This window comes from Pelobates fuscus, chromosome 4 (assembly GCF_036172605.1).
Source record: "Pelobates fuscus isolate aPelFus1 chromosome 4, aPelFus1.pri, whole genome shotgun sequence".
Classification (NCBI taxonomy): Eukaryota; Metazoa; Chordata; class Amphibia; order Anura; family Pelobatidae; genus Pelobates; species Pelobates fuscus.
Window position 1 is genome coordinate 381,520,400 of NC_086320.1, and position 17,861 is coordinate 381,538,260.

The 17,861-nt window shown below is 38.6% G+C and overlaps 1 protein-coding gene across 1 annotated transcript; it reads left to right on the top strand.

Annotated features, from left to right (window-relative positions):
* Positions 1 to 227: 227 nt before the first annotated feature.
* LOC134608184 (cathelicidin-1-like) lies at positions 228 to 10,660 on the top strand. The gene is made up of 4 exons (XM_063450847.1): positions 228 to 660; positions 3,864 to 3,968; positions 6,301 to 6,381; positions 10,416 to 10,660. Exons 1-4 carry the CDS (start codon positions 469 to 471, stop codon positions 10,620 to 10,622), a joined length of 585 nt encoding a protein of 194 aa, XP_063306917.1. The 5' UTR covers positions 228 to 468; the 3' UTR covers positions 10,623 to 10,660.
* Positions 10,661 to 17,861: the final 7,201 nt, after the last annotated feature.

The following is a 17,861-nucleotide window of genomic DNA, read 5'->3' on the forward strand; positions in this document are numbered from 1 at the left end:
CCTAGTAAATAGCCCAGGCAGCATGTTAGCAGCCTCACTGTGTATAAACTGTTTACGTCAAATTCTTTTTTATTTGGTTGTTTTGCATTTAAGAAAATGCAGAGTAAATACATTGGTTGGTCAGACATTTCCTGTGCTCGGTCTATTTCCTTGTTAAACATTTCAGATAATGTCGTAACACTAACACAAAACCTGCATTCAAACCATCTATCAGAAGGAGACGGGGCTGAGCTTATTGTAAAATATAAAAAGCTGGGAACTTGCCCAACACCTCTGTCAGTTCACAGTTAAATGAATGGGAAGTGGCCCAACTCTTCAGTTCTTCTCCCAACTCAGAGGATTCGAAGAAACGCAGCAATTCGACCAAACTGAGATCTTTATTTATTATTCTAATAACCGCTGACTCGAATGTCAGAGGATTGATTAAACCAATCAGTTCCAGAGCCCCAGGACTGACCAGCACATTGGATGATGGAGAGCAAGTTGCAGTTGTTTTTAGTTTGTGCAGTAACCTCTCTGTTGTACTCGGCATCTGTCCCCCTCTTGCTGCAGAGTTCTTCGTACTCTGATACCGTACAGAGGGCTGTAGAACTATACAACGAAGAACAAAGCACCCCCTTTCTATTCAGATCCCTGCCACGTGGATCACAGGACGATCAGGTATGTGGGCCTAGACTGGAATCAGATAGGCTGGTGTGGGCGGCCTAGCTCAATGTACAGGAACTCCTGTTACTGTGGAATATGATTCACATGACCCTCAGCCACATTTATCCTTAAAGCCTATAAGACACTTGGTCTGGTCTCATTAGCGTGGACTACCATTCCTATGACCCTCATACATGTCAAACCTTTAAAACTCCTTATGACACTTAACCTGTTGTTACTCGCTGATAGTGATGGGAGTTGCCATAATCCTTATTTTTATAACACAGGAGCTAGAAGCTCACACTATTGTTTACCATATGGCTGCATCTTCTTTTCAAATCCTTTTATTGAAAGTTTTACAGAATTTTGTCAACATAAACATAATAAATGTAATAATCAAAAATTCACAAAATAAACATAAGGGGAGAACAGGGTCAAGAAAGGGGGAATAAGGATTAATCATGCATGTTTGAATCCAATCCAAATATAATTACATTGACCTATACACACAATTTGTTAAAGAACCTGTAATAATGACCTAATTATTATTATTATTATAACCTGAATACCATAACGCTATTCAGGGAATAAACATTGTTAACCACATTTACCCAATATTCCTTTTTTTATGTTATCCTCCCAAAATTCCCATGTTTGGCTAAATTGTATCTGAAGTAAAGAGGATTGTCTGATTGCCATTTAAAGCCCTTGTTTTCAAGGACCAATGAAATAATTCCATTTTTAGTGGGAGTTATTATTAGATACATTATATATTTAATATTATTATATTATTATTAACTATATTGGGAATTAATTTAAACTGTCCCATTTTTAGTGGGAGTCGCCGGAGATTTCCATTTTCTTGGTAAAACAGGGGATTCTGCTATTAAAATGTGAGCAATACTTATATTGATGGGGAAACTATTCTAGCATTAACCTATAAAAATAAAAATAAACAATTAACTTGTTATTCCAGGTGTCGTTATTACTTTCTATTTTCCATGCTCCAATCAGCACTTTACTGGTAATTAGCAAGTGCTTTAATTAGGAGTAAATTAATGAAATATTGTTGAAGGAAATAATAATAGGAAGTGCAGATGGGTTAAACCAGGGACGTCAGGTTTTTAAGAGATGAAAATATCCAACTGCCATGATGTTTTACCAGCATCACAGGTTCTACGGTAAATGGAGGCATACCTTTTGGCCTGGTCTTATATTCTAATCTCACTTATTCACTACTTCGACCTACTCCGAGTGACCCGAATGTAGGGCTGGATTTTCTGGGCAGAGTATGAGTTTACTAAATGGATAGCAGTTCCTCCATTTAAATGGACACTATAGTCATCAGAACAACTACAGCTCATTGTATTTGTTCTGGTGAGTATAATTATTACCTTCAGGCTTTTTGCAGTAAACACTGTTTTTTTCAGAGAAAATGCAGTGTTTACATTACAGCCTAGTGATAACTTCACTGGCCACTCCTCAGACTACTAGAGCTGCTTCCTGTGCAGCCTGACGTATGGTGCCTCCCCACTCTGCATGGAGACACTGAACTTTCCTTATAGAGATGCATTGATTCAAAGTATCTCTATGAGGAGATATTGATGGCCAGGGCTGTGTTTGGCTTGTGCTGGCTCTGCCCCTGATCTGCCTCCTTGACAGTCTCAGCCAACCACAATGCTTTTCTACTTCTGATGATGTCAGCCAAGCAGACAAATCAGGGGCAGAGCCAGCAGCAGCAGACTGAAATAAAGGTAAGATTTTACTATATTTAGGGGGCAAGGGAGGGGGATCAGGGGCTAGACAGTGTTTTTAACACTATAGGGTGAGGAATAGATGTTTGTGTTCCTGACCCTATAGTGTTCCCTTAAGTCTACACAAATATTACCAACAGTAACTATATTAAACCCTTATTCTAAGAGAACCCATCCCCTAAACATTTATATATAGCAGGACATTCAGCGGCCAAGTACCATGGAATAGCTACAAACACAAGTACTGTCTATTATAGGATAAGGAGTCATGTCTGACTCTTAGTATGCATATGTAGATAATAATTTAATATGATGTGATATTAGTGAATGGGGCATTACAGCTGTTCTATATGTTTTGAAATTGTTGGTTTTTAATCTATTGTTAATATTCCACAATTTATACACCAGACCTGCCTCTACGCCAAGTGCCTGATTACCTACTATTGTCAATGCTGTGTAGATATTTTACTTGTTCGATATCTGTTGAGAAGATAGTAAGGGGAGAGGAGGATATATCACGGCCATTTTAACACTTTGAGCAACCTTTACCCCATGTTCCAGTCTACTGGTAGGAAATAGAAAAACGTAGCATTGTCTAAATGTATTATTTTCATTGTGTTATTCAGTTATCCTATAGAAAATGTTCATTTTTGGAGAATTTGTTCGCTCAATAGCAAATTGCTGGGAATTGATAACCAAAACACAAAACATGCTTAAATAGAGCTGATTTGTAGTAATTATCTATCTCCGCTATAGTCAAAACGCTATTTTTGTCTGAGTTTTGCAAACTGGTTTTTGATTTGCTACAAGTCACAGCTCAGTGAACAAACCCCGATAATATAAAATGGTTTCCGTGAGAAACGTATTGTGACTGAGGCACATTTAGAGTGGGCTCTTAGATATAAAAAGATTTCTGTCATAAATACATTCCTCTGCTCCAGGTGTGACCAAATAAAAAATTACCAAATGATTACTTATTTGTCACAGATTTTTGAAATAGAAACAAATGTGAACAATTTTAACATCCCTTTATTGAATTGTGGCTTTCTTCCAACCTATGTCAAATTTGAAAAAAATTGTAAAAGTGTCCCATTTTATTTCCGGGTATAATTTAGACATCTTTGAGCACACGGTGCAAAGTAAATGAATGAGCAATCTGATCACGCTCTGTCTTAGAGACGACAATCACGGCATCATTATAAAGTCCCATACAAGCTCCAACACAAAATAGGAGAGATTTGTAAAAGTGGGGCTAATAAAACAGTGGAGCAAAGTTTTTATTATTGAGCAATCACAAGGGGACTAATTGGACTCCATTGGTTTCCACAACAATTTCTCAAAGTTGAAAGCAGTTACAAACCTCCTCCAATTATATAATTGTTAAATATCCATGCAAGATATATTGGCAAATGTAAAGAATTTTCTGATTTAATATTAAATATTTTCCCCTTCTTTATTTTATAGACTGATTCACAGTCCAGCAATGTACTGACTTTCAAAATCAAAGAAACTGTTTGTACAAAATCCACTCCACAAGACCTCACTAAATGTGCATTTAAAGAGCGAGGTGTAAGTATAAAGGATCGCGTATTATTGTAAAGATATTGTTTAACATTTCTCTGCGGATATGGACACGGTAGGTACGGTTATAGACATAGGAGATACGGATATGGACACGTGAGGTACAGATATACAGTTATAGACATGGTGAACACGGTTATAGACATGGAAGATACGGATATGGACATGGTAGGTACGGTTATAGACATAGGAGATACGGATATAGACACGGTAGGTACGGTTATAGACATAGGAGATACAGATATGGACACGTGAGGTACAGATATACAGTTATAGACATGGTGAACAAGGTTATAGACATAGGGGATACAGATATGGACACGGTAGGTACGGTTATAGACATAGGAGATACAGATATGGACACGTGAGGTACAGATATACAGTTATAGACATGGTGAACACGCTTATAGACGTGGAAGATACGGATATGGACACGGTAGGTACGTTATAGACATAGGAGATACGGATATGGACACGTGAGGTACAGATATACAGTTATAGACATGGTGAACATGGTTATAGACGTGGAAGATACGGATATGGACACGGTAAGTACGGTTATAGACATAGGAGATACAGATATGGACACGGTAGGTACAGATATACAGTTATAGACATGGTGAACACGGTTATAGACATAGGAGATACAGATATGGACATGTGAGGTACAGATATACAGTTATAGACATGGTGAACACGGTTATAGACGTGGAAGATACGGATATGGACACGGTAGGTACGGTTATAGACATGGAAGATACGGATATGGACACGTGAGGTACAGATATACAGTTATAGACATGGTGAACACGGTTATAGACATGGAAGATACGGATATGGACACGGTAGGTACGGTTATAGACATAGGAGATACGGATATGGACACTGGAGGTACAGATATACAGTTATAGACATGGTGAACACGGTTATAGACGTGGAAGATACGGATATGGACACGGTAGGTACGGTTATAGACATAGGAGATACAGATATGGACACGTGAGGTACAGATATACAGTTATAGACATGGTGAACACGGTTTAGACATGGAAGATACGGATATGGACACTGGAGGTACTTTACAGACAAGTCCACGTGTTTGTCTTTCAGGAATGCCGAATTAGATCTCCCCTAAAAGATCCCAGAGTGTGACACACTAGAGCCAGGTGACCAGTTGACCTCACTATACCACAATAGTTAACCAAATATGATTACTCACATATATAACCACTCTTAACAGGTCTTACGTTTTCCGTATGCCAGGCTCTTCATTTGTACCAATATATATTTGTCCAGCATGACTGTTTTACGTACCTACCTACTCTAAAACAATTGCAGTTCCTCTTGACATTTTGTGCTCTAACCCTAAGCCTGTATTCATTTGTTTTGCAATGCATCATATGTCACATAATGTATATCTCACATAGAATGTGACGGCAGATAAGAACCAGCCCATCTAGTCTGCCCAATTTTCTAAATACTTTCATTAGTCCCTTGGCTTATCTTATAGTTAGGATAGCCTTATGCCTATCCCACGCATGCTTAAACTCCTTTACTGTGTTAACCCCTACCACTTCAGCTGGAAGGCTATGCCATGCATCCACTACCCTCTCAGTAAAGTAATACTTCCTGATATTATTTTTAAACCTTTGTCCCTCTAATTTAAGACTATGTCCTCTTGTTGTGGTAGTTTTTCTTCTTTTAAATAAAGTCTCCTCCTTTACTGTGTTGATTCCCTTTATGTATTTAAATGTTTCTATCATATCCCCCCTGTCTCGTCTTTCCTCCAAGCTATACATGTTAAGATCCTTTAACCTTTCCTGGTAAGTTTTATCCTGCAATCCATGGACCAGTTTAGTAGCCCTTTTTTTGAATTCTTTCTAAGGTATCAATATCCTTCTGAAGCCTAATGCAATTTTCTGTTGCCTTCAGTAGTGCAACTTTCACGGCACTACAATAATAAAGAATTAAAAAAACAAAAACCATTACAGATTCCAAAACAAGAACTGTAGCTGTTGCCTTATTGTCTATTGTATCAACTGCACCCAAGAGGAAATTAAGTAAAATGTATTTAAAACAATTGTATTTAATCAAATTAGAACTGTAAAAAAAAAAAAAAAAGCCAAATCTATGTGTGTAAAAAGATATGAATTATTTGGGAATATTGTGGCTATTCGCTGAATAGTCAGATTGTTACTCCAGAGATGATATTTTTCCAAATTAGCACTATTTGTCGGAAATTTTCATGTTGTTTTTTGAGCCATTCCAATTCAGTATTTTGTGAATAACGCCATTTAATCTAATAACGTTTGTTTCCCAGGTGGTAAAAAACTGCACAGCAATCATTGATAGATCGGAAGAAGGAGACATTGTGGTAAAATGCGACCCTTTCATGGAATCGGTAGGTTTCATTTATTAACCCTGAGAATTCCGAGTATTAACGCCTTCCCTGCCAAAACAAATATACACATTATATTACTTTCATTTGGTTAGCAAAATAAAAAGTGGCCCCCGAAACCTCCCATACTTACATTTATACCGCAGTTTAAGTGGATTTTCTCTGCCGAGATCATGTACCACCCAAATAATGTCGGGGAATAGGCTGAGAATACCAGCCTTATCCTTCCAAGCAGTAAAGAAAGCTTCAAAGATCATACCCCTCCTATAGTCAGTAAACCAGCCATTTCTGGCATTTTCTAGTCTCGGGATTAAAATAGGTTCTCTCATATCCCTATTAGCAGAGATTTCATATTTTTTGTTATATTTTTTAAAAATATCTGATGTAACTGTATTCGCTGAATGTGGCAGACATTCCTTTTACATTTAGTTTCCGTTTTAGTAATCCGTACTGCTGGTAATGTCTCCAGGGTCCTTACAAATACATACAAACAGGGCATATTGCAAGAATCTCTATATTGTCTGATGCTTTTAAATTGCCCAATATTTCTATAAAGGATAAACAAATAAATGAAAACTACAAATTGTATAAGTTTACATATTTTTTTTTATTTTTTATTTTTTTATCACACATCGATGTGCTAGCTCTGCATCCCGTGTTTCAAATCAATGTTGTGCTAATATTTTTTACAACACGAACTGGTTCGTTACCGAACAGGTCACTTGATTTGTTATTGGTTTGATTACAGGTAAATATTGTTAAAACCATCCAAGCTTTATTTAATACTTTTTTTGTATTATAAAAATGCCAGTCACGCTGTGAAAATCAGTAGTCTGCTGTAGGCAACGGGGCTGTTTATGGGGAGGAAATGGAGGCGTTGGAGAAGAACTCAAAAGATTCTGTGAAAAGGAAAAGCCAAGTTAGATAAGGGAGGGTAAAGGTGATATTACGGGAGATGTAGGAAACATTAGAAACTGGGTTTTGTTCACTTAAATAACAGAATTAAGAAAATGGAAACAATGTATATTTTTGGTAATGTCAGGGGCTAAACTGTCTGACTTTGTGACAATATTAAACCCAACAATGAAACGGGAGCATTGATAAGCACCCACTGCATGAAGTGTATCCCGGTGCTTGGTGACAGAATATATTCTCTCTCTCTCTACGAACTAAACTAACATTTTCATAAACTCTAAATTAAAGGCCAAAATAGCTAAATAGGACATTTCATGCCTGAAATGTAACATTTTCTGTTGAATTCACATAAATTTCCAGTTTAGTGAATAATCCTGGTGGATTTTCAGAGAGACAGACGTGGTCATATAGTGCACAGCACTGCTTGCCCTCATTTCGTTATCATACCTTTCAGAATTGACAGATGTGAAATTGGGGAGTGGGCGAGCCTATTGGTTCATTCGAATTATTAATAATGAGCAACAGGGGTGTTACAGCTGTCTGTATAGCTCCATTAAATGCAGCACATGAACAGAATGCTTTGAAATGCTCTGGGCATGGGTTTAAACGCACTATAACCATTTTACTCTTGAAGTGGTTATAGTGTCCAAGTCTCTGGCACTGCCCCTCTATTCACAGTTAAACCATTTTAACCCCTTAAGGACACATGCCATGTGTGACATATCATGATTCCCTTTTATTCCAGAAGTTTGGTCCTTAAGGGGTTAAACCAGTTTAACACTAAAGAAGAGTCCTTGGCCACCCACAGCTCCGTGTGACTGGAGGTGTGGCTAACGCAGAGATTACACACTTCCTTCTAGCTATACCAACTTATACCAGCAATGGGTGCTTTGATAGGCTGAAAGTCAGTCAGCTGTTACTCTCAGCCAATCACAGCCACTCACTACTCCTCAGGTTAATTATTCCTCATTAGTCCAAGCAGCACAGAGGGGATGGGCTACTGGAGACTCTCTTTTAGCATTAAAACAAAAAATGCTTAATGCTGAATGGAAGGAAGCTTCCAGGGGGCTCCAGACACTGTAACCACTTCAATGAGCTGAAGCAGTTACAGTACCTACGGTGTCCCTTTAATCCCCTGATAGCACTTTGCAGAGTGTGAGTGTGTTTTGTATGCTGATTGGAGGACAGTCTCTTTCCTCTTAGCTCAGGACAGGAAGACTGGAGACTGAATTCAGAAAGGTACAGCCAACCCTGGTGCATTTTTGGAAATGCCCACTGTATTGTATGAAATAAGCAGATTTATGGTAAGCAAATTGCAATTTTGCTAAAGATGTGAATTGGGATGAGTGCTGTTCAGTTAATGGTGTGTTAGACCTGTGTGCCGCAATGTGACAGTCAGTGACACTTTCAAAGTATGATGATAAAATAAATTGTAGCGTGAAAGAAAAATGAGGCAAACTTTAACTTTTATTAAAGAGAAGTCAAAAGTGACTGAAAGGGAACACTAGATCACAGACACTATTAAAATAGAATATTAAATAGAATATTAGTAAAACTTTAGAAGAATGGCCACTAGGTGTCACTATATTACTCCACATCTGTGTCCTTCAATCTGAATCCATCTCATACAACTACAGGATTAAGGCTCTACAGCTCTCCGAAGTATTAAAGCAAACCGTGATGTATGGGACTAACGTCTAGCAATATGCCAATGTCATAGAAATATTATATATTAACCCCTTAAGGACACATGACATGTGTGACATGTCATGATTCCCTTTTATTCCAGAAGTTTGGTCCTTAAGGGGTTAAAGTAAATATTACTTCAAATACACCAAATCTCAGGCCTAACCACAATTTAAATAGAGAACGTAGTGCCCTAGATCCAGCTATGAGCTGCCTTTATTAGGGTCAATGATTCAATAAGCGCAAATCCAATGGATGAAACGCACATTAACTGCTCTGCAACCTTTAGACAGCAGGATTCCCATTTGACAGGCTATGTCCCCTTTATTAAATGAATAAAGTACCATTATTTGGGTTTTAGTTTTGGGGAATACTATCTGGAGGCTAATCTCCGCTCTGTTAATTTTGGTAATATTGGATGGACCTTTCCACATTCTACATCTATCCATTTTAAAGGCTGAATCTCAAGTCACCAGAATTCAATAAGAACAAACCCGCTCCAAATGTCGAAGTTTATAGAGTGAGCTACGAGAATAATAATGTTAATATTTCACAATATAAAAGATTATAAGAATAATTGACCAGATCCTGTAAGATAAAAGCTTGAATTCAGTAGCTGACCTTTTCTGTCCTTTGTCCTTTACTGAAATTATTATTTATAGTAATTATACCGAGTAACTTAAACCCGATTCACGGTCAGTTATTCTGCAGAGAAGAAAAATACAACTCACCGGCACATCTGTACACCCCTGGTCCCAAAATGAGATGAAACCAAAAAACCCTCTAACTAGGCATTGCATATATTAATGTCATATCCACACCCAGGCTTATACAAGAAACAGATACTAAGTCCTATTATATAAAAAGAGATACTAGAAATATTAAGATTTAATATTTATTATATCATTATTATATAAAAAGAGATACTAGAAATATTGTATATAGATCACACAAAAGCAGTCCTAGTATATATTGAGCTAGAACACGGATCCATTGAGTTGGACGAAAGCCATAACTAGACTCTGGGATGTACCTGAAATATATCAGATGCTAAATGTGTATTTTCTGACAAAATGCTTTGATATTATTATTATTATTATTATTATTATTATTATTATTATTATTACTTTATACAGACCTATTCTATGACGATAACACCTTAACATAATTCCAGATCAGACTGTGTTTGTGAGTGCTATCACTCTGATACACTAATGGAATCAGTTCCAAATTGGTTCTAGCACAAGGGAGTTAAATCTGTGCGATAGCCAAGTGTGGACTAGTTAAATCCAGAACTAATTGATCTTAATGTCTGTGCTCATTGTTCTTGTGAATTCTGAATTGGACTTGTAATACATGAAGAGAGTGTCAAAAAAGTAGTCCTGTTATTAGTGCATAGACCTCAATAAATTAAAGCCATGATATTATATCCACAGAGCACGCTGTCATACCATAATTTAGAAGATGAAAATGGGACGCAGAAAATCGGGAAGAAACGAGACAGACGGGAGAAATTGCGCAGCTTCGAACTATTCCATAAGAAGAGGGCCATCAATGAGAGCAGCCTTGGTGCTAATTCCAACTCTGTAGCTTCCTGCTTGATGTGCATTTTTGATATTTTGGGTACCAAACCCAAAGCTTAAATTGTTTCAAAGCAACCCTTAAAGACGTAGTTTTTGTTGTTTTTTTTTATCATGATTGGTAATATTTTTTTGTAATTTAACCAATAAAAAGAAATCAAATACTAAATGGTCCTAAATTCTCCGATATACCCCTGTACTACATCTATAGGGTCACAGCACCAGAAAGATGGTTTCACCAACCTCATCCAGAATGTCATGCAAAGTCTGTAACTCAGCACGCACATCTCTGACACATTCTTGGATTTCCAAAACACGTTTTTGCAGTCTCGCTTTGCACTGACTTGCGGTTTTGTTTTTAATGTTCAGTAGATAAAAGATAGACCGCTTTCCAGAGGGAGTCCCCATCCTTGTCTAATAACCAGCTACAGACACAAATAAATAAATTCCAGCCCTCCTCAGTGCTTAGGTTCTTTGCCCTCAATTAATCCATCATGGTAGCTCTACAAAATGTAAAGTCACGGTTTTCATGTAAACTGACAGCTTGTTGTTTCTGCTCTCCAAATTAAGTTGATTAATTGGTTTATTCAAAACAACGCTCTGAAACCACATCTCAGCATCTTTGTTACTCTGTGTCTCTCCTGGGATTTCTTTGGCTGCAGCACCATAAACCCCGCATTGTTAGTAGGAATCCCCTCCCCTGCAGCAGTGGTGGTACTGCTTGTCACCTACGTGTCTCTACACAACAGAAACTCTGTCAAGGGCAAAAGCTGGATAAACCTAGAAAGTTCCAAGATGAAAAGAAGTTAAGTATTCACAAGAAGCATGTTCAAAGGTGGCTGCTCCGTGGGGTGAAAGTGCATTGGCAGACCAGGGAGTGATAACCTATGTCAGATGATGGATGGTTGGGATCCACCAGATAGTAGATGTCTCAGGCTCCTCATTCCCCTGTTCTATCCTCACTACTGATCATTGTCCTGCAATAATCTTTTCAATATAACATTCATCTGATTCCATTAAGGTGCCCCTAATGTTGTGTTTTCAATTTTATCAAAATTAACACAGGTGACTCTGCCCATCCAGTGGCTACAGAGCTCCTGCATCACAAAATATAAGATGAGCAAGAAATAGTTGTGTCCACAGAGTGAGCCTCAACGTTTTGGACCATTTTGAAGGATGACTCATCAAATTTTCACATCTTGTTTTTTAAAACTTTATTATGTTTAATGAAAATGATACCAGTAGAGTCTGACCCAACATAGCCGCTCAGCCAGATAAAAAGTGACATACATCAATCAATATACATAATTACAGAGATATAAAAAATGAGAAGTGGAAAATTGATGACAGTTGTCCTTTAAGCCGGGGTAATTGGTGTAAGTAGGTATGTCGGTATGTAATTTCCTCCCTGGTTCAATGCTTATTTTGTATTATTTACATTTAATTCTGGAAATAAAAAAAAATGACAAAACCTTACTGACAATATACAGCTACATGAGTTCCAAGGAATAGTGGAGAGGGAGAAAATATTACGATTCTTCTAGCTATTTACTTCAAATCTCATTGTAGAATTATTTTTCCATTGAGGCAATTTCTGTAGAAATGGCCATTGTAAATTGAAATGTCATTTGTTTAAAACTGTACGTCAACTATTTGTTAAGGGAGAGGGGAAGGATGGATAGAGGGACTCACAGAGAGACAGACAAAAAGGTAGGTAGGCAGATGGAAGGATGGACAGATAATTGTAAATTATGGAAGCATCGTTGGCAAACTTGGCACATTTAATGCCAGGAGTGACTGACATTGTGTGTTTGGGTGTATTATAGGTACTGTTATTAGTGAAACACGCTAAATATAAAACTCTTGCCAAGGTTTTTAGACGCATCCCACTTCTAACGCGACTCGATGATCAGCATTATTAATCCAAGGAGGAAACGGACTGCTGAATCAGGTCCCAGATACCATGGGTTTTGCCTACTCCACAGCTCTCCTCTCCAGTCTACATTTGGTATACGTGCCTACTCAGGATGTCATGAATACCACTTGCAAATTTGCACGATGTCACATATGTCGTATGTGCATTTTGTATGAGTTCACTGATAGGCAGTATATTAAGATATTTCTCTGTTTCTGGTGATAGAGGAGATGGAGAGACTGCAAAGATTGTTTGGAGGGTTTAGTTTTTTTTTTAATTAATTTTATTAGGAGTAAAAATAATAGTTTGCAAAGCAAGACAATTGAGGAAGCATGTGTTGTAACAGTTGGAAAGAGACACAGATTAATAAATGAAAATGTACAAATAGCAGCATCTCTTATGTCAAACATTAAATGTAACGTCACAATGCCTTTAACAATAACTAGAACATTATAATTCATCCCTAGAACATACATTCCACATACAGCAATACAATAGAGATGATTGTAGATGTGGATGATAAACCTTGCTCTCCCTACTTGCAATTTAATGTAATAACATAATTTGGGCTTTCCAAGTAGAAATGGCAAAGCAAATCCCAAATACTAAATATATGTTTTCCGGTTACCCACTGGAATGCTTGTAATACAAAGACTATTACATCCTCACTAAGAAATATCCAACAACCAGCTGGGGGTAGATTCTGTTAGAATAGAACTGCATTCCTATATACTGCGTCAGTGTACAACTCCAGCTTCTCTGCCAACACTGATGCCTTCCGAAAGATCACCGTGCCATTAAAATAAGCCAGGAACCTGTCCCAGACCCCCAAGTCCGCCTTCATAGATGGGGGGTGACTCGAAGAAAGTGGTGTGGCGACCATACGCCGGCCATCACCCGACACAGACTACTGCTGAAAACCCTACCCATGTGGATGACCCAACAAGCAAAGTTAAGCTTCTCGATCAACAACTGCAACTACTTCAAAGTAACCTTCAGAGACAACACACCTCCCCCACCGCCACGCACAGACCCAGAAGTTTGTCCCGTGGGAGCCGACACTCACCCCTAGCCGAGTCAATTTCCAAACCCAAGAAGCTAAGACAATCAGATGGCCCCTCTGTCTTGCTCTCCGCCAAGGTCATCCCGAACACCTCACCCCCCATTCCAGCATCCGAAGCAAATAGTGGCATACCGGCCAGCCTGCCGGACCCACGCATAAGAAATCGTCCAGGTAGAATGACTCTCCGCCTCCGTGTGAACCACTCATTCCAGGAACATGCTAAATGTCTTGAAATAGGAGCAAGAGATGGAGCAGCCCATTGGGAGGCAAAGATACACAAAGTACTCCTCGAAGAAACAGCCCAGCAAATGATGACACGCCAGGTGAACCAGCAGCAGCCGAAACGCCGCCTCAATATCCACCTTCTCCATCAACGCGGCTGGCCCACACTTCGTAAGAGCATTATGGGAATTGTTGTCGAAAACATCTGGGGGGCCGAAGGTTCCCCACCACTGCTATAAAGAGACATTAATACACCATCACTGCATTCCTATAGAGAGACATTAATAAACCATCACTGCATTCCTATAGAGAGACATTAATACACCATCACTGCGTTCCTATAGAAAGATATTAATACCCCAATCACTGCATTCCCACAAATAGACATTAATACCCATCACTGCATTCCGATAGAGAGACATTAATACCCCACCACTGCATTCCTATAGACATTAGTACCCCATCACTGCGTTCCTATAGATAGACATTAATACCCCACCACTTCATTCCTATAGACATTAGTACCCCATCACTGCATTCCGATAGAGAGATATTAATACACCCATCACTGCATTCCTATAGACATTAGTACCCCATCACTGCATTCCTATAGAGAGACATTAATACCCCACCACTGCATTCCTATAGACATTAGTACCCCATCACTGCGTTCCTATAGAGAGACATCAATACCCCATCACTGCATTCCTATAGCGAGACATCAATACCCCATTACTGCATTCCTATAGAGAGACATTAATACCCCATCACTGCATTCCTATAGAGATACATTAATACCCCACCACTGCATTCCTATAGACATTAGTACCCCATCACTGCGTTCCTATAGAGAGACATCAATACCCCATCACTGCATTCCTATAGAGAGCCATCAATACCCCATAACTGCATTCCTATAGAGAGACATTAATACCCCATCACTGCATTCCTATAGAGAGACATCAATACACCATCACTGCATTCCTATAGAGAGACATCAATACACCATCACTGCGTTCCTATAGAGACATTAATACTCCATCACTGCATTCCTATAGAGAGACATTAATACCCCATCACTGCATTCCTATAGAGAGACATTAATGCTCCACCATTGCATTCCTATGGAACATTTATACCCCAGCACTGCATTCCTATAGAGAGACATTAATACCCCATCACAGCATTCATATAGAGAGAGATATTAATACTCCCATCACTGCATTCCTACAGAGATATTAATACCCCATCACCGCATTCCTATAGAGAGACATTAATACCCCATCACTGCATTCCTATAGAGAGACATTAATGCTCCACCATTGCATTCCTATGGAACATTTATACCCCAGCACTGCATTCCTATAGAGAGACATTAATACCCCATAACTGCATTCATATAGAGAGAGATATTAATACTCCCATCACTGCATTCCTACAGAGATATTAATACCCCATCACTGCATTCCTATAGAGAGACATTAATACACCATCACTGCGTTCCTATAGAGAGACATTAATACCCCATTACTGCATTCCTATAGAAAGATATTAAGACCCCAATCACTGCATTCCCACAAAGAGACATTAATACCCATCATTGCATTCCGATAGAGAGATATTAATACACCCATCACTGCATTCCTATAGACATTAGTACCCCATCACTGCATTCCTATAGAGAGACATTAATACCCCACCACTGCGTTCCTATAGACATTAGTACCCCATCACTGCATTCCTATAGAGAGACATTAATACCCCACCACTGCATTCCTATAGAGAGACATTAATACCCAACCAATGAAATTCCTATAGACATTAGTACCCCATCACTGCATTCCTATAGAGAGACATCAATACCCAATCACTGCATTCCTATAGAGAGACATCAATACCCCATTACTGCATTCCTATAGAGAGGCATTAATACATCATCACTGCATTCCTATAGAGAGACAGCAATACACCATCACTGCGTTCCTATAGAGACATTAATACTCCATCACGGCATTCCTATAGAGAGACATTAATACCCCGTCACTGCATTCCTATAGAGAGACATTAATACCCCCATTACTGCATTCCTACAGAGATATTAATACCCCATCACTGCATTCCTATAGAGAGACATTAATACCCCATCACTGCATTCCGAATAGAGAGACATTAATACCCCATCACTGCATTCCTATAGAGAGACATTAATGCTCCACCATTGCATTCCTATGGAACATTTATACCCCAGCACTGCATTCCTATAGAGAGACATTAATACCCCATCACTGCATTCATATAGAGAGAGATATTAATACTCCCATCACTGCATTCCTACAGAGATATTAATACCCCATCACCGCATTCCTATAGAGAGACATTAATACCCCATCACTGCATTCCGAATAGAGAGACATTAATACCCCATCACTGCATTCCTATAGAGAGACATTAATGCTCCACCATTGCATTCCTATGGAACATTTATACCCCAGCACTGCATTCCTATAGAGAGACATTAATACCCCATAACTGAATTCATATAGAGAGAGATATTAATACTCCCATCACTGCATTCCTACAGAGATAATAATGCCCCATCACTGCATTCCTATAGAGAGACATTAACACCTCATCACTGCATTCATATTGAACATTAATATTTCATCACTGAATTCCTACAGAGATATTAATACCCCCATCACTGCATTCCTACAGAGATATTAATACCCCCATCACTGCATTCCTACAGAGACATTAATACACCATCACTGCATTCCTACAGAGAGATTAATACCCCAGCACTGCATTCCTATAGAGAGACATTAATACTCCATCACTGCATTCCTATAGATATTAATACCCCATCACTGCATTTATATAGAGAGACATTAACACTCCATCACTGCATTGCTATGGGACATTAATACTCCATCACTGCATTCCTATAGACATTAATACCCCATCACTGCATTCCTATAGAGAGACATTAATACTCCATCACTACATTCCTATGAATATATTAATACCCCAGCACTGCATTCCTACAGATATATTAATACCTCATCACTGCATTCCTCTAGAGGGACATTAATACTCCAGCACTGCATTCCTATAGAAAGACATTAATACCCCATCACTGCATTCCTACAGAGACATTAATACCCATCACTGCATTCCTACAGAGATATTAATACCCCATCACTGCATACCTATAGATATTCATACCCCATCACTGCATTCATCTAGAGGGACATTAATACTCCATCACTGCATTCCTATAGAGAGACATTAATACCCCATCACTGCATTCCTACAGAGACATTAATACCCCATCACTGCATTCCTGCAGAGATATTAATACCCCATCACTGCATTCCTATACATATATTATTACCTCATCACTGCTTTCCTATAGAGAGACATTAACACCCAGCACTGCATTCCTATAGAGAGACATTAATACCCCATCACTGCATTCCTATAGAGAGACATTAGTACCCCCATCACTGCATTCCTATAGAGAGACATTAATACGCCATCATTGCATTCCTATAGAGAGACATTAATACCCCATTATTGCATTCCTATAGAGAGACATTAATACCCCCATCACTGCATTCCTATAGACATTAATACCCCATCACTGCATTCCTATAGACATTAATACCCCATCACTGCATTCTTATAGAGAGACAGTAATACCCCATCACTGCATTCATCTAGAGAGACATTAATACTCCATCACTGCATTCCTACAGAGACATTAATACACCATCACTGCATTCATACAGAGAGATTAATACCCAGCACTGCATTCCTATAGAGAGACATTAATACTCCATCACTGCATTCCTATAGATATTAATACCCCATCACTGCATTTCTATAGAGAGACATTAACACCCAATCACTGCATTCCTATGAATATATTAATACCCCAGCACTGCATTCCTACAGATATATTAATACCCCATCACTGCATTCCTCTAGAGGGACATTAATACTCCAGCACTGCATTCCTATAGAAAGACATTAATACCCCATCACTGCATTCCTACAGAGACATTAATACCCCATCACTGCATTCCTGCAGATATATTAA

What these genes read in the sequence shown, in the direction of transcription:
- LOC134608184 (XM_063450847.1), top strand. Translation starts at nt 469, where the DNA reads ATGATGGAGAGCAAGTTGCAGTTGTTTTTAGTTTGTGCAGTAACCTCT. An exon ending in GTGCATTTAAAGAGCGAGGT is followed by an intron (nt 3,969 to 6,300) that starts GTAAGTATAAAG and finishes TTTGTTTCCCAG; the next exon opens with GTGGTAAAAAACTGCACAGC. An exon ending in GCGACCCTTTCATGGAATCG is followed by an intron (nt 6,382 to 10,415) that starts GTAGGTTTCATT and finishes TTATATCCACAG; the next exon opens with AGCACGCTGTCATACCATAA.